Source organism: Lipophrys pholis (genome assembly GCF_963383615.2).
Source record: "Lipophrys pholis genome assembly, chromosome: 2".
Lineage (NCBI taxonomy): Eukaryota > Metazoa > Chordata > Actinopteri > Blenniiformes > Blenniidae > Lipophrys > Lipophrys pholis.
In genome coordinates this window covers 5,867,764-5,888,904 of record NC_137636.1, presented here as the reverse complement: position 1 = coordinate 5,888,904, position 21,141 = coordinate 5,867,764, and the positions used below count along the sequence as shown (strand labels likewise).

General features: G+C 41.9%; 1 protein-coding gene across 2 annotated transcripts in view; it reads left to right on the top strand.

The window, feature by feature from the left end:
- Positions 1-590: 590 nt before the first annotated feature.
- Positions 591-21,141, top strand: part of LOC308127799 (nuclear receptor ROR-alpha A-like) — a 91,916-nt gene continuing 71,365 nt past the window's right edge. For both annotated transcript variants that reach the window (XM_080493125.1, XM_080493124.1), the window contains exon 1: positions 591-885. In XM_080493125.1, coding sequence (XP_080349251.1) covers positions 774-885 — 112 coding nt within the window. In that variant the 5' untranslated portion in view covers positions 591-773. The remainder of the gene's footprint in view (positions 886-21,141) is intronic.

The window sequence follows — 21,141 nt, the reverse complement described above, 5'->3', positions numbered from 1 at the left end:
TGGATGGATGGATGGATGGATGGATGGATGGATGGATAGATAGATAGATTTCTCTTGTTTTTACAATTATGAAAGAGATATATATATATATATATATATTTATTTATTTTTATCAGTGGACACAAAGAATTATAGACTAAGAACAGCATGCACAGTGAAGGATTAGTGAAGTCTTTATAGTATCTATGTAAATTTTGCACTTGTTAAACTTCTTTATTTTGAAATGTCTTCATTTCCTCAAAAAAAAAAAAAAAAAAAAAAGTAACTCTCTTCTTATGCACAAATCACAACCTTGATTCTATTGAACTCTTATGTGATTAACATGCGTGTAACTTCTTCCAAAAAACAGAGTTTGAAGTTTATTGGACTTCTTGTCTTTGACAGGATCCATGAAGCGGCAGTGAGGATCGCGTCTCGGTCTCCAGCCTCCAGGGAGAAGCGCCGCTCCGCTCGGCTCCGCACAGCGCCGCCCTCCTTCTCTCTCTCTCTCCCTCCTTTCCTCTCTCTTGCTCTCCCTCTCCCTCTCCCTCCCTCCGTCTCTCTCTCTCTCTGTCTCTCTCTCTCCACCGGCCGGGCTCCGTCTCCTCCACACGGCGCTCCGCGCACAGCAGCGACCTGACGGCCGCTCGGCAGCTGCGCTCCTCCCGCTGGCTCGTCTCCAAGCTTCACCTTCCAGGCGCAGCTGCTGACCTCACCCTCCCGGGCTGTGAGAGCTTTCCGTTCCTTTATTGTGGGAATTTTTTTTATTTATTTTTCCTTCTTTCGGTTCATGGATGGAGTCGTCCCCGCAGGATTCATCCGAGCCCGCTCCAGCGGCCGTGGAGAGCCCGCAGCCCGCAGCGGCCAGGACGCACAGCAGCTCCGGCTCCGGCTCCTCCGGCAAAGGTAGGACCTGCGATGTCCCCGTGATTATTCCCGTTTTTAATTAATATTTAAATAATCTGAGCTGCGAGCAGTCAGCGTGTGGATGTCAGGCTGCTGCAGCAACTTCAAACGCTTCGTGGGGGAGTTTGATGTGTGGGAGCGCACAACATCCACACCGAGGCACTGGAAGAACGGGACTCAACAGTTTGTGGACGCTCGGGTGTTGGGTCACTTTGGACCGCTTATCACAACCAATTTAACCTCAGTTTGTTTGTTTCACATTGAAATGTAGCTGATTTAAAAAAGTGATTTTAATTGATTTCTAATTTTTTTTAACACTCTTCGGAATAGGTGTTGCCAGTTGGTATGTGTCTTTCTCCTCTTCCAGCATGCCATTTAATTGTCCAAAATGGTGCCAGGATCCAGATATAAAGTGAAAATGATTGGTTTGAAACTGCATTGATAAACAGAATTCTGAGTTTCCATAAACAGGACAGAACAGGCCTGACAGGCACATGTCAAAGGTCTCGAGGTAACAGGGGACACCAAACCAGAGCAAAGACAGTCTCAAAGAGAGTGAAAACTAGAATGAGATACAAAAGGGTTTAAATTGACCAGATGTGTAGAATGAATGCGGAAAGCTGAACAAATGAAAGAAGATTCAACGATCTTATGACGACAACCAAGTGTGCTAACTTTCCTCAAAGAAACCAACTCAATGAACTCAGAATTGACTAAAAAGTAATGTTAAAGGACACCACCGTGAGTTAAATTAACCACATGGCTCCAAATTAAGTACATGCACGATAAATAAGTAAACTGCATTGGACAATAACAACTCCAAAGACATTCAAAATAGACAGAAAACTTTATTAACAATAAAACACAGTTCTTAAATGATCATTTTCAGATGCAGAAATGTTCCCCCACTTCGATCAGTACAACTAAAAAGAGATACGTGACCACACAGAATGCAAAACTGCTTCAAAAAGACTCAAAACACCGAAATAATAGCGAAAGAGGCCCCCGGCTCGCTCAGCTGGTAGAGCGTGAGACTCGCAATCTCTAGGTAGAGAGTTCATGTCTCGCGCCGGGCGCCACCTTCCGGTGGGCTTACCACACGCAGGAAAGGTTCCTAGACGCCACGTTCCTTAAAGCCTCAGAAAAAAACCCAAAGAGACAGAGACACGGCGAAGAGATGGAAGATCGTCATGAAATAAACCAAAGTAACCAAAGAAAAACACACAAAACTTAGTCAGAAAGGCCAAAAACAAACACAAATGGACTTAATAAAAATAATTAGTGGTGGAGTCTGGGGCAGTGTTACCTCTGTATTGTTTTTGGCCAGATACTATTTGGTGTTTCACCGGGAGTGAAGCTTTCAACTTTTTCCACTTGGAGCACTACTGATAATCAATTAATCATTTCTGACCTTTACCGAGTAAAGAAAAACATAGAGCAAAGTAAAGCCAAACTTGGTTGTGAAAGTCTGATCGGATGACACGTCACCTGTTTCCCACTCGAGCCCCCCCCCCCATTAACCCAGCCATCTTCAGATAGTTGCTGTTAGATCAACATTCAGGCTCCTGTTGATGAAAAGATAAGTGGAATTTGTTTGATTAGTTGCAGGGACATTAGAACACACACACACACACACACACACACACACACACACACACACACACACACACACACACACACACACACACACACACACACACACACACACACACACACACATAATTAATACCAGCAAGTGAAGTCATTCGTCCCCCTGTGTGCAACTCTTGGGGCCTGACGGCAGATTTTCCTGCAGCTCATTATTGGAATGAGAGAGAGAGAGAGAGAGAGAGAGAGAGAGAGAGAGAGAGAGAGAGAGAGAGAGAGAGAGAGAGAGAGAGAGACGGTCAGATGGAGCTTCATTGAGTTTCTCAGAGCAGAGTCAGTTATGTAACAGCTGTTCAAGGAGAAGGGGAAAAAAAAAATCACAGCGAGTGTCTGAGCCATGTGGAAACGGAGACGAGCAGATAGTGTGACTGTTTCTGAGACGTTCAGTCAAAGCACAAAGACCCCCCCCCCCCCCCCCCCCCACCCCAGGGAGCCGGGACCAAAGTAAATAATGAAAGATAAATAAAACCAAACTTCCAGGGAGAGACTGGTTGGTTGGACGCTGCATTCAAGTCCAGCTTGCAAGAAAAACGAAAAACTCGTGGTCGTTTCGCCGTGGACTGGTTGGTCTCGGATGAATAAAAAGTTAAAGGACAGCCAAAACAGTTTGGTGCAGGTTTGGCTCCGGAGGACAGGATTTAACGAAGCAACCACAGTGTCACGATTTGGACAGTAGGACGAGCTGCACTTATAACAACATTCAGCTGTAGGAGTCTATTTTTTTCTCCAGCAGGAACAGATTAGAAATCACCTGTTTGCAATGTTCAGTAATGGATAAGTCAGAAAGTGTGTAGATGAGGCTGGCTGGCATACTTTGTGGCCTGCACTCCTATAAATGCCCCAATTTTTGTCTCTTCTGGTTCAGTCAAACAAGCATGAACACTCGTTCATGCTTGTCATTAAGTTAAATGTGTCTTTTAACAATGGCCGTTAGATTAGATGTTTATTACACACACACACACAGTTGATCCCAGCATCTATGACAGCCCGTCCATCCTGATGGGTCACATGCAGCATTTCACTCTTTCTTGACACTGAATCATGTGATTTCAGTTTTTTGTTACATTGTGAACAGCTAGTCACTAGTTAGAGATTTAGAGATCTGTATTGACAGAAATGTCCTTGGTCTCTTCCCATTTCTTCATCCTGCAGCCAAACGTGACTCATGTGGCATCGCCACCTGCCTTCTGACCAGCAGGTTTGGAATCACGATGGTCAAAGGTCCGACACAGTTTAATTTTGTCCGCAGTACTAATGTATGTAAAGAGGAACGCTTTGGTGAAGAAAAAAATACACTCTGTAACAAGCAAGATATTAAAACACGCCTGCTGTTATAGTGAACACAGTGCCGCTCTGCCCCACTGCACTGTACAATCTCACAATTCAACGCTCAGTTAGATTTTCAGTTTTTAGCAGAGCTGTTTACATCAGAACCATTTACCTAATGTGTGTGTGCGTGTCAACTATCAGGGTATCACACTTCTCAGCCTCCCTGGGGAAAGTCTATGTGGGGGTGCTGGAAAAGAGACTGTGACCGATAGTCAACCCTCAGATACAGGAGGAACAATGTGGATTCTGTTCTGGCTGTGGGACAGCGGACCAGCTCTTCACCCTCTCACGGATTATCGAGGGAGCATGAGAATTTGACCGTCCAGTCTGTAGTATTTTTCTAATGGAGAAGTTCTATAACCGTGTCCCGTGAGGTGTCTCATGGGAAGCAGTTAGAGTATAATGTACTGGACTGCTGCTACGATCTATCTGGTCCTTGTACTTCTGGTGTGAAAGCTGCATCCTTGTTGAGTCAGACTGGTTCAAAATGGATGCCGGACTCCGTCAAGGTTGTGCTTTGTCTCCTCTAGATTGTGATCTTCATGGACGCAGAGGCTTTATGCTGATGATGTTGTCCTTTTGCAGAACAGAACAAAACAATCCGCTGCCAAATGTGAAGCTGCTGGGATGCAGATCAGCACCTCCAAATCTGGGTCCACGGTTCTACTGGACTGCTCCACCTTTCCCAAAGGGAAGAGTTTCTGTGTCTTGGGGTCTTGTCCACGAGTGATGGGAGGATTGTTGGAGAGATTAAATCTCTGGTTTGGACGAGGAGTGGGTTGGTGTTCCCCCCCGGAGAGCTGGAGGAAGTTGTGAGGGGACAGAGATGTTTGCGTTTCGTTCGATTTTTAAATTTCAAATCTTTGTTCAGCATCAACAATCAACATACACCAGTCGTGAACAAATGATTACTTCATCTGACTTTTTCTTCCTTCTTCATTCTATTTCACACCAATCACCAGCATGTCCTCCATCCCTGCATCCAGTCAACATCTGTCCATCTTCAATTTTGAATTTATCTAGACTTCATCTCGACACTTTAGACAGAGCATCAGAGGATTGACACAGAGTGAGGACTTTCACGTAATTCACACATACAACCAATTTACCAATCATCAATTAATCTAACACACATGAGTTGTGATGGCACACAACCATCGAGAGAACACGCAAACTCCACTCAGAAAAGCCCAGATAGATTCAAACTGTCTCGATGTGAGGTGACAGCGTTAACCACCAAAATTGGATTTCACATATATACAGCATGTTTTCTCACGTCTAGGCAGTCCTGCACCAGCTGCCGACGTTAAGCTCAGAGACATTTCAACACATGGACAGGTGGAGGAAGTGAGGACTTCCTCTGCCACCTGAGTCGCCGACGCCACTATTAGTTTATTCATCCAAGATAGAGCTGGAGGAGGTTGAGCCTCTCTCAGCTGACATAGGGTCAAGGGCATGGAGCGGTCCATCACAGGCCTCATATAGAGACTGACAGGCACATACCAGACATGCAGAAGTGGGCACACTGCGGAGACACATTCCTGCATGTCCGTTCTGTAACACCTGCCTTTTATAGGTGACTTTTTATTAGGCTTTCTGCAGAGCTTCACGACGACATGTTCATTGAATCAAGGTGTAGTGGAGGGAGAAGCGTTTGTTAATATGAACTACCTGGAGTGTCTAGCAATCAACTCATTAAGCAGGATTGTTGGAGAACGCAGTAGGATCCCTGAGAACCGCAGAAATGCACGGGGAGAACGTGCAAAGGTAGAAATGCCTTTTGTTTGATCAACATATCCCATTTCCAAAAGGGCTCTTCTCACTGTGAGTTGAGCACACTAATCATTACAACAATGGTTTAGGCCAACATATTTTGTGTTTATTTCTATTTATGTCATTAATCCTTTTAAGAAGTGTTACTGTTCTCTGCACACAAGCCTTCATAACATCAATACAAAATATTAATTTAGTTATCAAAAACAAGTCTCAAGTATAAAAATGCAATCTGAATTATTTCTCTTTTTAGTCATTTTGAAATATCAGTTTCAACTAAATCCACTTGGGTGCATGTGGCTCATGGCACCAGCATTAAATGAGTTGAAGTTGTGGAGAACTGTGACAAGTTTAAGCATTAGAAAACCTGTGGGCTGCTCATTCAGCCGGCAGAGGTGCTATTTCTGACAGCACTTGAAGGCATCATGAGTGTTATGCAAGATGTGAGTGAGAGAAGGGCAGCAGGCCAGAGCCTGCAGAGTGTGTGTGTGTGTGTGTGTGTGTGTGTGTGTGTGTGTGTGTGTGTGTGTGTGTGTGTGTGTGTGTGTGTGTGTGTGTGTGTGTGTGTGTGTGTGTGTGTGTGTGTGTGTGTGTCTTTTTAAAAAAGACTTTTGAATGATGTTTAAGGCTGAAAACTAACCTGCTGACCCACATTCCTGCAGCGCATAGAACAAGTTTTACTCACGAAACTGATTAATACAGAAGACAACAGACTATAATCTGTAATCAGTTATATGTCATTAGTGAACTCTATGTGTCTACATGTATGATTACAATTTAATGACACATTTATAGCTTTGACCTGTTGCTCCATCACCACTTGTTCTTGTGTTTAGAAGCAATGTGATGATGTTGCCCATTTTACAAAACTCCCACTTCATTTCTACTTTGAAAAAGCCCCAGTCTCATTTAGTGTCTTTCTCTTTAAAGAATGGATTTAAAAGCAAATATTTAAGAAATAAAAAAAATCCCAAATTTAGCTTCATAAAATGTCTTCACTTAAGAAAAGAACAACAAACGCTTTTGTTTTAACAACATTGCCCGTTTTCAAGCGTGCTGTGGATTGGCAATGTTGTCCATAGAAAAAAGTCCCTACACTTCAAAAACAAACACTGAAGAAACACTTTTAAAAAGTGTCCTCACATGACTAAATTCTACTTTGGAAAATGTAGCCGCTTTACAAAAAGTTCTCACTAATGAACTGAAATGGATAAATAACGTCGCAGCTTCACAGAAGCGTCACTCCACATTGAGCCAAGGTTCTTCGCTGGTATTTTTACCTCACCGCCATACATCAGATGTGTTTCCGGCCTATTTCCTTTCTTATTTGTCCTCATTATCTCTCCAGATTTTCTGTTTTCACACTGTTACGATGTCATTAACTCTTTATTTATCATTATGTTTTATATTTCTCTTTTCCTCTGGGACTAAATGGGCATCCCGGGCAGGCCTGAGGTTCCTCTGCCTTCTCCAGGCTTCACTTGTGCATCATTACAGGCGGCGTCGACGTCGTTACAAACAATAAAGCCGAACCTTTATCTCCCGCTCTCGTTGTTTCAGCTCGCTGCGTCCCCTCCTAACTCATCTGGTGTTTGTGGATGACAAAGCAGTTTCAGTGGGATGCGATTCGGTGCTTATTGCCTTTGTTATTGCTCGGCGGCGGTCTAGTGAGCACTCCGGCCTCATGGTGGCGCCGTCGCTGTCTGCTCATGTTTTTTTATTTTTAAAGATTTTTACTGTAAAATATCTCAGTTTGAGTCTTTTGATGACGTGTACCGTGATCATTACTCAATATTGACGACCAGGACACAGAAACAAATTGTGGCGGGGAACTTCCAGTGAAGCTGGTGATGATGATGATAACCAGTGTCCATCCAGGCAGGCGTGCGTGTGCATGACGGTGACTGTCGTAGGTTTTGATCCGTTTCAGACGGGTTGTGTGATTCCTTGTGTTCTGATATCTGGCCGAATAAAACTCCCCAGGCAGCAACTCGTGACAGCCGCCACTAACAGGATTTAATTATCTGTTTTTGGATGTGACCAGCCAGCGTTTTTCTTTCCCTATTTCGACTGAGACAAACCGGGGTTTAAGTCTCCGAAGACTTGTGGGCTCCGGCGGTGTTTTCAGGGATTTGATTGGCTCTGAGGCAGCTGCGAAGCGTCGGTGGCAGCAAGAAAACAAAGCTGCAAACTGGCAGAAGACTCAGGTTTTTATTTTCCTCAGCAGTTTAAACAGTATTTGAGTTTTTCCATGCTGGACTCTCTCCTACGCTGCCACAGTGTTTCTTTGGTGTAAATATGGTGGGAAACTTTGAGACGCCTTCACATTTTGACATGAAAATTTTGGACCCTTACTAATATCCTGTTTAAAGCGTTATAGAAAGCTTGCTCACATTAATAGATTACTCTTTTGGTTTGCGAGTGCTTTAAGGGTGATCATTTAAGTGTGTTGGTGGAGAAAATAATCAAACATGTTGAAGCTTTTTTTAATCCATGTCAACACGATAAAAGCATTAAAATCCGACACGATCATAAATGTTAGAGATGTTTTCAGAACTTTATTAGTTACCACTTGTTTTTTATACGTGCAAACTTTTAGCGGATCGGCCTCCCGGTGTTCAATCGACATTCACACTCTAAACACAACATGGATTTTTTGAGACACTGCTATTGGAAACAATAATTGCTGGTTGTGTTAAGCACTTGAAGAAATAAGTGGATGATGAGGCCACAGTTATTATATAAGCCAACATTCAGCAGAATAGAAATGTTTTTTTCTGTTATATTCAGTTGTATTTATATGGTTTTTGACACACCAACACTTTAGGATTAATAGACAAGAATCTCTACCAACTGAGCCCCACTTACCCTTAATGAAAATTCACTCTTTTCAATTGGAAATGTAATAAACTCAGACGTTTCCCAGTTTGATGTCTTGGTTTTAGACGTGTGCTCAAAGACTTCCTCATCAGAACATGTGGATCTCTATTATAAGCCCACCCTCTGATGGTTTTCTTTCCTTGTATGTTGAATGAGTTCTCCATGTGTATTTCCAGCTGGATGAAGAAAAAAAAAAAAGAGACTTGTGTAAAAGCACTCATAGAGAGGTCACTTCACCAGACAGATGGAAACACTGACTTTACAGCTTCCTCCACTGCTTCCTTTCATAAACAATAATGATACATGTGGTGAAATACGAGGTGGTTTCTGCTCCTCAGAAGACGACAGAGATGATTAACCTGCTGAGGAGAAGCGACGCAACCATAACTCACCACCGCTGATAGCGTCCAGCTTTAATGATAAAATAACGAGACTGATCTGTCTGAGTGACGGAGGACTGACGGCTGATAGACGGCTGATCGGATACGCATCTCTGTTTAACCCTTTCAGCTGAAGCGCTGCTTCATCCCAGTGCCACCCGCTGCGGCACGCTTTCATCAAAGATGGGCTGTAATTGCTTAATCAATTCAACTAAATTGCAGTGTCAGAACTGGAATTGTTTCGTTTCGTCCTCGCCTATTAAAATGTCTAAATTTTTCATAGCTGAAAGCAGCTGTGAATAATTCCATGAAAGGCTAGTTTTGGTTATTTCAGCTGGACGTGACAAAATATGTGGCACCTTGGAGAAGCTCAGCCTTTTGATTTCTCTTGAACTGCATTCAGTCAGATATGAATCTAGTCATCATGTGATATCGGAGTACACACCTCCATCCACTAATACCCTCTGTTTGTGCCCGTGCACGCACAGATGCAAACTCCACGAGACGCGTATTTGGTACAATATACTAAATACTTTTAATTGCTTAGAAATTTAAGTAAGCATTCTAATATCCCTGTGTTGGAGTGGCAAGCAGCTCAGGATGTTCCCCGCTCATTACCAGGGATCGGATTGGATCAGACCCTGTGACTGTCAGCTGGGTGAAGTGCGTGTAGAAGAAGGCCGGATCACAGGAGTTTTTTTCATATCTTCATATTCATATTGCTTTGCATATTCAGTTTGATTGTGGAAAAGTCGCTTGCAATTATATTCAATTTTATTCATGAAGCATCACAACATTGCAAATGCATGGAAATATTACAAATATGATTCAAGGAGACATAGTTGCCATACCAGCGCATGCTGGTATGGCGCTGGAGGTGGGTGGAGGTGGGTGCTGTGGTCCCTGTGTAAGATACTTAATGAATAGATGATTCTGTTTATTTAGCATTGTGTGTGTGACCAGAGACCTGTAAGCAACTGTTGTAGGATCTGCCTCATTGCTAAACATTTCATTAAGTGGATTTACGCTTTACCTTAAAGCATTTCCTTTGTTATAAAAATATTTAATCTTTTCTTTGTGCGTTTACGGTGGAACTTTGAAATGATGTACAACCAGATAACTAGAGTAAATTGAGATGCTGATAAATGCTTTTGTGTTTATTTTTGTGCAGCCAAAGTTAGGCTTTAAGTTAAAGGGAAGACAAATTATTGATGTTTTCTTGTACATGTAAGTACATTTACTGATGCAGTGTGCCAGTTAATCCACGTGCTGTTTAAATGGAGTCATTTACCTAAATGTCAGGTCATGTTTTTTGGGTTTGGTCAAGTGTTCTTCTATCAGACCGCTGGACATGGAACCAAAAGATTTTCAATTTTTTTTTTGCAATATTACTTTCAGAAGTTACTTTCATCGGTTGTTCCCAATACGGCATTAATTCTCATCATTGCTAATTTAAACATGGATTTTCCAGTTATTATCCAGCAGGCCTGTTCCTTTCTACGTTTCTCTCCTGTTGTGATGGAGCGAGTCAAGAGAAGCACTGAACCAGTATTGGAGGCTAAAATGGAACCACCAAATGTTTTAATGGGGACTAATAAGGGTGCACACCCTCTCCTGCAGAAATGGTGGGAAAGTCCCTCTGGTCCAACAACATCCCTGCTTGACATCAGTATGTGAGCGTTTTGACATTAGCATTTAGCTCCAGCTGCAGCCTCAGTGCCATACCTGCAGCCTCGGCTTTCTTTGTGTCTTTTTTTTTGTTTTTTGAAATGTCTTTGAAGCAACTCTGCACTGATCGCGCCACATTACTGCAGCGGCTGTATTAAGGGTATTCTGATGTTTGCGATGTGTTGAGAATGCCTGCGCTGATGTTCGGGTGAAGTTCCCCTGCAGGATTAGAGCGAACCATCATTTAACCGATCAGCCTTTTTTCCTGCACACTGGAGGCATGTCAGCCGCTGCCTTTGATGTTGGTGTATTCCATTTTTTTTTTTTTTTTAGCGTCGGTGGAGGTGGGTGCTGGCGCTGGGGGTTGTTTTGCATACAAAGCTATTCTCGCCTCCTCTTTGTTCTTGCGCCGAGTGTGGAAAGAGTAATTGTCTTCATCAGTCAGAAGTGTTTATCTCATTCATTTGGCGAAGATTCGCCGTGACGTCGGTAGGAGATGCAGAGAGGAAGTGGTGCTCGTGCAGGATTAACCGTCGGAGAAGGTCACATTGTTGGATCACCGCTCAGAGACTCGCAGTGATAAGAAGGATGTGATGCAGCAACTTGCCTGAATAGAGATTTGTATGAAACAGACCTGTTTTTACAAAGCTGGTACTGGACTCGGAGGGATAACTACTAAACTCAGTAAAGAACAAACACGTCTTGAATCATTCAGGACCTCATGGGGGAGTTTCCACTGCTATCCTTAAGAACCAAGACCATCTGGACTCTGGATGTATGTTCTCTCTGTATATACTCCAGCTTCCTCCTACAGTCTAAAGAGACGCTAAAGAAGGATGCACCCCCCCCCCCCCCCCCCCCCCCAGTGTAAATATCAGCAGTATTCCCTACATCCAGTCTGATGTTGCCCTTTTAATAACCAGTGTTTGTGAATATCGAACATTTTTCTGACATTTTAGAGATGAGCTGTGTTTGTCCACACCTCCTCCATGTCTGGTTTCCGATAATGTTTTCCAGGTCAGAGCTCATCTACCTGTGGGAGGGTCAAAGGGCGTCTCCACTGCCAGAGGGAGTGGTTGTTTCATAATATGGGATATTTTAAAGTTGTTCTCATCCTGTTAGGATTGGGTCGACTCCATTTTCTTGCAGTTAATGTAAACACCCCAGTATTTACCCCAGCTATCAAAATGTACTGGAAATAATGAAATTATATTCAATTCAGAAAAAGTACATTATTAAATACAATTTTTATTTAAATAGCACCAATACCGGCGTAGTCATCTCGAGGCTCTTTGAGAGAGAGAAAAAAAATTCTTCCACACAAGCAAGCATAGGTGATTCACTTCTTTGCAAAGTTTCTTCATCTTCACATATTGTGGTTTGATTGAATAAATTCGGGTGCCAGTCAGACATGGAGCGATAGTGAATTGTGGGTGTGAGTGTTGGGGATATCTGCTTTAATGATTAAAGAGAGCCGGGTCGATATAATACAAGTGCATATGCTGAAGTTTTTGACTTACATTTACTAGACTGAAGCTCATCTCAGCCGGTCCATAACAGGGAAAACAGAGAGAGACAACCACACACTCCCGTTCACACCCAGAGACAATTAATAATCATTGATTAATTGTAAAATGCATTTTTGTTGGGACGGTGAGAGGAGAGCAGAGCACCTCAAGAAAAGAAAAATGGATATTCCACATGAATGTTACATAAATAAATCCATGAATGGATCTGGAGCACTGTTTAGTGTTTTATTCATAAAGGCCAAAAGCTGTTGTTGTTGAGAGTGTTGAGTCTTTGATGACTCCAATGTTTCTCCTTCATACAGTTTAACAAGCTGGCCCAGGCCTTTTTTTTAGATGAGGCTTTTCTAACTGTGGCCTTCGAATCTTAATTGAACCTCTGCAGTGTTGAAGTTGTACCGCAGCATGCGGCAAACATCCAGCGCCGTCTGACCGGCTGTCAGATCTGAGGTGTGTGCGTTTCTGACGCGTGTGCCGGCGTGTCCCCGAGGATTCTGAAACCAAGCAGGAGAACGACTGAAGCTCTTCAGCAGCGCTCCGTGATAAACCACCAGGGAGCCGCGCATGATGCGAGGATGTTTGTTTTTCTGGCCGAGTTCAATGAAACGGTGGCGTGTGCTTGTGTTTCGACTCATATTTTTGAGCTCCCTGCTTCTTTTTCAGGACAAAAAGTCAGATAAGCCTCCGTTTTATGAGGGACTGACGCTGTTTGAAGTTTTTAATCTGTGCTCACCTCCGTTGTGTCCTGTCTCCTCTGCAATCAGTCTTAAATACATTTACATCCAGGACTTTTAGAGAGGATGGAGAACTTGTGACAATTCACAAATAATACCGAATTCTGCACGGTCATCTTGATTATTCGGGTGTCAAAGATCAACTAGTCTTAGTTGAATGAGTTATGATGACTTGTTTAACCTTTCAAGTCTGTAAAAATGCCATTGAAAACTGCATCAACTTGTGAATATTACTGAAAATTTTAAACGTACGATACTTACTGATTACTTCTGGAAGAGCTGCTTTACTGGTTACTAGAAATGAAAGAATAACATGACTTGATGAAACTGAGCTGTATGTGGGCAAATTGGTTTGACGTCTCTTTATGTTCCGAACGTGACAATGAGAAGAAGCTGACATTAAATTATGGCTACTAATGCTAATCACATGTATTGTGTCGACACAGTCGCTTTGCTTCACGTTCATTTTCCGAACAGGAGTTAATGATATAGTAACAGAGGCAGTCTTCATTGGAGACGACGAGCTCTGTTTAATGCTTTCCAGCGGCTCAGTGAGCGGCCATGGAGACGCACCAACTCATTTAACTGCTTTAACATAAAAAAAAAATAAATGAATAACAAGCCCACTAAAACTTGAATGATTGTAAAGGAGTTTCTGATTTCATAACATAAACTCCTGTGTTACTGCTAAACCTATAGTGTCATCACAGTCAGGACTCTGGATACCTCAAGATGAGTCCAAACTGCTGAAGTGGTCCCAGCAAATATAAAATGTGTTACAAAGGTCCATATGCTCTTTCTGTTTGTTTAGTTGAGTGTAATTAACCGTGAAAATGATCTAGAGTTAATTTGATTGGACATGCCAGTCTTCTCAATAAGTAATAGGTAAACACGAAGGTGATCATCCATTACTTGTGGAAATTGATTTAGCAGAGTTTAGATTACAGAGTGTCTCTTCTAAGTTTCTGCATGAGACCGAAAAAAAAAAAGAAAGTTAAAAGCATGGAGGAGCCGACAGCTGATGTCACCAGAGACAACTGTCTCTGTTTGATTTATACCACAGCACACACCTTCAGAAACAGCAAGAGAGCTGAGGGCAAGGAGTAGCACACGCACACGCACACGCACACGCACACGCACACGCACACGCACACGCACATCCAATAGTCATGCTATTCATTTGTGCATGCTGAAAACTTGTCACTGTTCAGAGAAAAAAACAGACTATGTTCAAATGAACTGTTGAGAATAACTTCAATTGTGCAGAACATGTGAGAAATCTGGCAGGACTTAGTTTTACTTGGAAATAGATTAATAATTCACAAAATGTATAAATTAACTAAACATTATGACACAAATTGTCTGAGCTCAGCTCGTCACCTGTAGCTGATATGTTGATTCAAACCACTGTGATGCTGATGTGCTGCCACAGCAGAGATGTGTCTTTAAAAACAAAATCCACTGAAGCATCGTTTCATCAGCCCTCTGGACTGCAGAAAACTTCCCATCACTGGCAGCTTGAACCTTCAAAATGTAAAACTGAACCACTCATCTGAGATCAAAGCAGGTGTTTCCTGACAGCGCGAGCTGATGTCAGTCTGCAGATCGTCCCGCTGCTGCTGCTGCTGCTGCTGCTGCTGCTGCTGCTGCTGCTTCTTCTTCTTCTGCTGCTGCTTCTTCTGCTGCTGCTGCTTCTGCTGCTGCTGCTTCTGCTGCTGCTGCTTCTTCTTCTTCTTCTTCTTCTTCTGCTGCTGCTGCTGCTTCTGCTGCTGCTGCTTCTTCTGCTGCTGCTTCTTCTTCTTCTGCTGCTGCTGCTGCTTCTTCTTCTTCTGCTGCTGCTGCTGCTTCTTCTTCTTCTTCTGCTGCTGCTTCTTCTGCTGCTGCTGCTGCTGCTTCTTCTTCTTCTTCTGCTTCTTCTTCTGCTGCTGCTTTTTTTTTCTTCTTCTTCTTCTTCTGCTGCTGCTGCTTCTTCTGCTGCTTCTGCTCCTTTTTTTTCTTCTTGTTCTTCTGCTTTTGCTGCTTCTGCTTCTTCTGCTTCTGCTGTTGCTTCTGCTGCTGCTTCTGCTGCTTCTTCTTCTTCTTCTTCTTCTGCTTCTTCTGCTGCTGCTTCTTCTTCTTCTTCTTCTTCTTCTTCTTCTTCTTCTTCTTCTTCTTCTTCTTCTTCTTCTTCTTCTTCTTCTTCTTCTTCTTCTTCTTCTTCTGCTGCTGCTGCATATACCAGGGATTACTGAGGTGGCTTTGGTTTGTTATTTTCTGGACAATCCCTTCAACTCTTGAGACAAATAAACATCCATTGGTTGTACAGGTTACAGACACTGGAAATACAAGAAGTCTTATGCTGTTAGCAGCAGCTGGAGAGGGTAAAAAGTGGTGGAAACATTATAAAACATAGGAAGTGCAGGGCTCTTTGGAGGGTTTCTAAAGGGATTCGCCAGTTCTTACAGATTTTCTGAGACCTTTAAAGAATTTAAAGATTTTTTCTTTTTGACTTTGAGATTAGTTCAAGGTAAGACTTCTCCTACAGCATAAGAAGATGAGGTTCAACCTCTGGCCAATGCATCGACGGGTTTAGATTTGAACCGTGTTTAATAAATGGTGTGATATAATTTATGTGATGCGCCATCTCTTTAGAGAAAAAGTTTATTCAGAGGGTTGAAGGATGATCTGAGCTAAAACTATCTCCTTTGACATGTAAAGGCTGCCCATTCAGTGTTGTGTTTGTGGTTTTTAATGTTTCACCACATTCAGTAAGAAACACGTATATTAACCCCTTATCCATGCAACACAATACAATAAACACTTGAGTTGGTGACACGAGGGTATTCTTTTTTTTTTTTTTTTTTGAACTTATTTTTATTGAAAATATTCAATACAGGTCAAATACAACAAAAGAGAATCCAGTAGTATCAGACAAAATGTAGGCACATTATACATTACTCCTTATATCTCTAAAGTAGAGCCAGCATCACAGTGGGGGAAGAAAGAAGAAAAGAGACAGTTTATAGACATATACACGTGCATCTTCCTTCCTTTCTTTCTTTCAACATGGAATAGTATAAACAAATCAACCATTAGAAATGTATCTTTGTATTAAGGACCATTTATCCATGTATACATAAATTTTCATTTGCAGTCTTGCTGTTATTTGCTCCATATGGTACACTTCTTTTAGTTTGTTCTTCCGACACGAGGGTATTCTGATTCTGTTTCTCACAACATTAGCGGCAAATACTATATTATCTTAATGTTACTTGAGTGTTCAAATGGATTTGTAAATTTGTAGTGTTGGCTAGAGTAGAGTGTGCAAAGAAAACAGGACTTATTGTTGATGTTGCACTGAAAAACAAAACACTGAAACAAGAACAAGAAAAAAAAAGTGTAGCTACACACAAAAAGTAATGAAATGTGTGTTTGGTGGATTATTTGCTTCATGGCAGTAGCTGTATACCAGTGGAAACATCTCCCATCTAAATTGTGCCACATCTGTAATTAACATGCATTTGTAGGATGAGCTGAGTATGAAGGATGTGTCAATAAAAAACATGAAAGAAATTCTGCTCATGTCAAACAGCTTTTCTTTGTGGTTGACTCTTGTTGCTCGTTCAACACGGTTAACTTATGTACAAGAACCTTATCAGCGTGTTAAAGAACATAAGCAGTCTAACCAGAAGGACAAAACTCTGGCTTGATGCACAAATACACCCCAAACCATCTGGTCCATTATAGTTGGTGGAGTAAGGCTGTCCCCAGTGGCTTGTGTCATTCGATATCACTTTTAATCTCTGCAGTACAAAACACAAAAAATATCAAGGACTGAGTTTTTTTTTTTTTTTTTATCTTTTTCAAATTCAACACATGTAAAAACAGAGTGATGTCCCACAATCACAATCCGAGTACAGTTCAGTTGCACTCTTTCTATTGTTTGGATGCTTTTCCAAAGAGAAACGAACCACAGTTGTTTTCACTATGAAAATCATTGACATCTAACCACCACACTGCCGTTACTGCAGCAGCAGAGAGTCTTTCAGTGGGAAACAGGAAAAAAAACCCAGCCTGAACATACGTGAATCCCCTGAGCGCTTTCTGAGCTCGTTCGCCCGGTTCTCCTGAAATGCCGCCTCTCCTGCAGTGAGATTTCTGCAGCGACTCCAACCCCACAGCGAGGCCTCCTGCCTGCTGCTTCAGCTTCAGGTCTCAAGAGCAAAGATTTTGTTACGTCTCAGTCCATCAGGGACGTGACAGCCGCCTGGACTTAATCAGTCACTGCATCCAGCTTCAAGAGACTGCATAGAGGAAAAAGGCATGTGATTATAGATGTAATTATTATTTTTTCTGTTATAAGACGTATTATAGGAGTGGTATTGACTATGGAGGTATAATAATTATGTTTTAGTCTCCATTTGTCTTGGTTAACAGAAGAAAAACCACTCACACAAAAACGTACAGAAAGAAGTAAGAAAAACGTTATAATTGATATAAAGAAGTTGAAAACGTACAGAACACAATAGATTGTAAATAGATTTGACTTTCACAGTATCGTGTTTCTTTTCATTGTTTCACAATAATGTTTAACCAAACTTTCAAATGGTGACTGGTGCAATATAAAGCGCTCAGTCCATAAACAGGGAGCAACTTGGGGTGTCTTGCTCAAGGACACTTTGACAAACGGACGGGGGGAAATGGCAGATCAAACATGTAACCTTACTATTGAGAGACGAGCCAATTGACAGGGACATTTAATACTTTAACACTTCAGTGAACTCCTATTTGGAAATGTTTTGTCTGCATTTAACACAACTTTAACCTTAACTCCACACCAAAGAGCGTTGAGCTGCTGCAGTGCTGAGCGGCTCACCTTGCTCGTGTACCAACTATAGGATTTGAACCTGTGAACCAGAAGCTGTGAACAGAAGCTTCTTTAACATCCAGGGCATCACCTCCGATACGAAGTTCCTTACATTACATCCACAAGACGTCGGGTTCCAGTAGGTTCTTTAGGGCCACACCTTTAATTTATTTTAGGACCTGATGACAACCAGTGACCATCTAGTTAGACTGACACTTGACAGAATAGAACACTTTTCACACTTTCACATGGTCTCGTTGGTCCAAAAATGTTGTATTCAAAGTTTCTAGCTTTTCCTTGATTTTCCTCCGTTTAAATATGGAATGATATGAGCTGCATTCAGAATCTGCTGTGTCTGTGTGAGCTGGACTAGCTCCGCCCACACATGCCCATATTGGGAAGAGGAGGCGGTACTTCCTCTCGTGGTGCCATGTGCCGGAACAGAGCTGCCTAATTGTGGGAGGAGTCAAAGGGAGCGCCTACCTTGATTGGGATTGGCTAAACCCCCGATGACACTATATAGGGTTTGATTTCTGATTGGCTGGTTGGAGCAACACACTTTTTAAAACTGAAACAAGCCAGAGAGAGAGAGGACAGACTGTCTTGACTTCTGGGGCGTCGTTCCAGGTGTGGGGACGATTGTTACTGTTGGAAAACCTTTAGAAAGGGAGTGTTGCATAATATGGCCTCTTTCAGAAAAGCTTTTTGTCGTCCAATCAGAGCTCTGACGCCTCAGTAAAGTCCTTGTCGGACACTTCTCTCTCCTCCACCGTGGCTCCAGTTTCAGAACCTTCATGGGTCGCCCCATCTGCTGAAAGTGGGACAGTGTGCGTGCAGCTGGTGATCGATGATGAAGTTTCTCTCATCTTTTACAGCGGCGGGCCTGAGCTGGTATTCTTAGACTGACCTGACACACTCGGGCTGCGGATCATCATTTTTTTTTTTTCTGAAGGAGGTCGCTGCGTCTTTCTGCTTTGTCGTGATGGATCAACGTCTGATGGTTTATTTGTCTCCGGTAACTTTGAGCAAAGTTAACCGAAGTTGAAGTGAAAGTGATGTTTCACTTTGCTGGAGGAGGTTTTTCTTTTCCCTTTTTTTTTTTCCCTTTTTCTTTCTTTTCTTTCTTTTTTTGTATTTTCATCTCTCTCATTCACCTTCAGGAGCTCAGCTGCTTCTCATAATGATGCACGTCTGTTTCCCACACGAGATATTTAGGGAGGAAAAAGACTTGGGGAATGATTGACAGCACAAAGTGAAGTCAGATTGGGGCGTTTCTTTAAAGGACAGCGGGGAACTTTTGTCCTCAGGTGACAGAACTTTGAAGAATATTAAAGAATATAAAAAGACACTTATTTTTTGTCAAAAGACGAACTCATTGACATTTTTATGTCTCTGCATTGTGAAGTCAACAGACTTTCTAAGATCTCTTTCGAGCTGCTTCATGGTTCAAGTCAGTATAGCACCAAAATGTGTTAAAATGTGCATTTCTGAATTGTTCTTTTGCTTGTTGAGCGGCATTTCGGTCACATCTGTAAATTGTAAAAAGTCTCAATTGGAGGTGTTCATTGAGCATCTATAAACAGCAGTTAAAAAACATATGGGAATTATTGGCTAAATCAAGTGTCAGGTTGAGTCTGCAGCATCAGCTGATGACTCTGATATTCGGTCTGAGTGTGAAGTGTGTGGAGAATCCGTGAATTGATTATGCTATCAGACGCCATTTGATGCATTTAATGAGGAATGCATCACTCCTGATTGGGAGTTGCAGTCCACTGGTTTTCTCACGCTCATGCAGAACATGAGCATTTCTAAATCCCCCACGTGAAGAGTTCATGGTGCATCTGTAAATTTCAATTCAAATTTTATTCTGATTTCATCATGTGCCGCATGTGTGGCATTTCTCATGTAAATTCTTGCGTCTATGACAGAAGCTGAACTTTACAAATGTTAAAATGCCTCCCATGTAAACTGTACTGAGGAATTTAGCGAACACCGGTTAATTGTAGAGTTTATAAGTTGAATTGTATTGCCTGTGTGTAGCCTGCATAAAGTATATTTTATATCTTTACTTGACACATAGACGTCTGTGAATATGAAAGTGAATTTTAATGTTTTATTTAAAAGAAAATGGGTTGACATTTCTATAATTCTACACTAAATGTACAGTACATATGTGTTTAAAGGGCCACTGTAACATAATGTATTTTTGGGGACTATATGGGAAAAGTAGCCTCTTCTTAATGTATTTCCATGAGATGTTTAAGGGACACTTGTAAATACCAGCGTCAATACTACGCGTAGTATGTCAACCCTGAAGTGACACCTGCAAGTGCAATCATATGAGAAGCCAAATAATCAATATTTAGAGGGTATCTGTAAATTGTGACGCTGAAAACTAATCTTAACCTTCCTCCTATTTCACCGTATGCCGTCCATTCTGAAAACAAATTTTGTACTTTGAGACTTGATTTGTATACCTGTAAGGATCTCAGGTGTCCCCGCTTGTGTGTGTGTGTGTGTGTGTGTGTGTGTGTGTGTGTGTGTGTGTGTGTGTGTGTGTGTGTGTGTGTGTGTGTGTGTGTGTTATCTCTCAGCCACATGTGTGAGTAGGAGGATGGTTCTTCCAAACCTATTTAAATTCCAATATCAGGCCTTATAGCTTATCGTTCACCCCGCGGTCTGACGGCTGTTTTCTCTACATGTGCAACATTTATAGGAATCTCAATTAGACGGCGTCGGACGATCACGTGTCGTAAAAAACTTGGACGACTTCGTCGCACCACGAAAGCACGCGTAGCATCACTTGTTCATTAGGATGTTTAAACCATTTAACTTTTTCAATTTTTTTTCCTGGTGTGAAACATACAGATGGTTTTAAAAATAAAAAAAGTTTGTCCTTGTTAATATTCTTGCTGTCACTTCCCCTCTGTCACCTTTCGCTCCTTCACAAATTAAACTCAGATTGGCTGCTCGCTTCCCTGCTCCAAGGAGTAAATTAACTTTGGGAAATTGAATTTTTTAGCTGTGTAATATTTCCACCTGACCAGTTGATTACTGGCGGGCTGAGTGGAGGAGCGGTGGGTGGGTGGGGGGGTCGGGGGGCATGCGGGGGCATCGGGGTTTCATCTTCAACCGTACAGGATCCAGACTGTCTTTCTTTTTTTTTATTTAGTTATTTTCTTACCAAACTGCTATCACAATTTATGGCTAGATTGAGTAAACTGAAATGATGAGTTGATGAATAACTGATAAATGTTTAAAAGTAGGCTTCACAGTTTGGTTAGAAGGAATATTATTAATCCCTTAAAAAAAAAAAAAGATTTATGACATTATGAGAAGTGTAAAATGAAGAATGTTCTATTTTATCCTAATTTTCACAAAATTTCACGAAATTTTAATTGAAAGAAAAAACCTACACATCATACGCCTCAGTATTTAGCATACTGTTGTTGTTTATTCTGTGGCTGTTATCA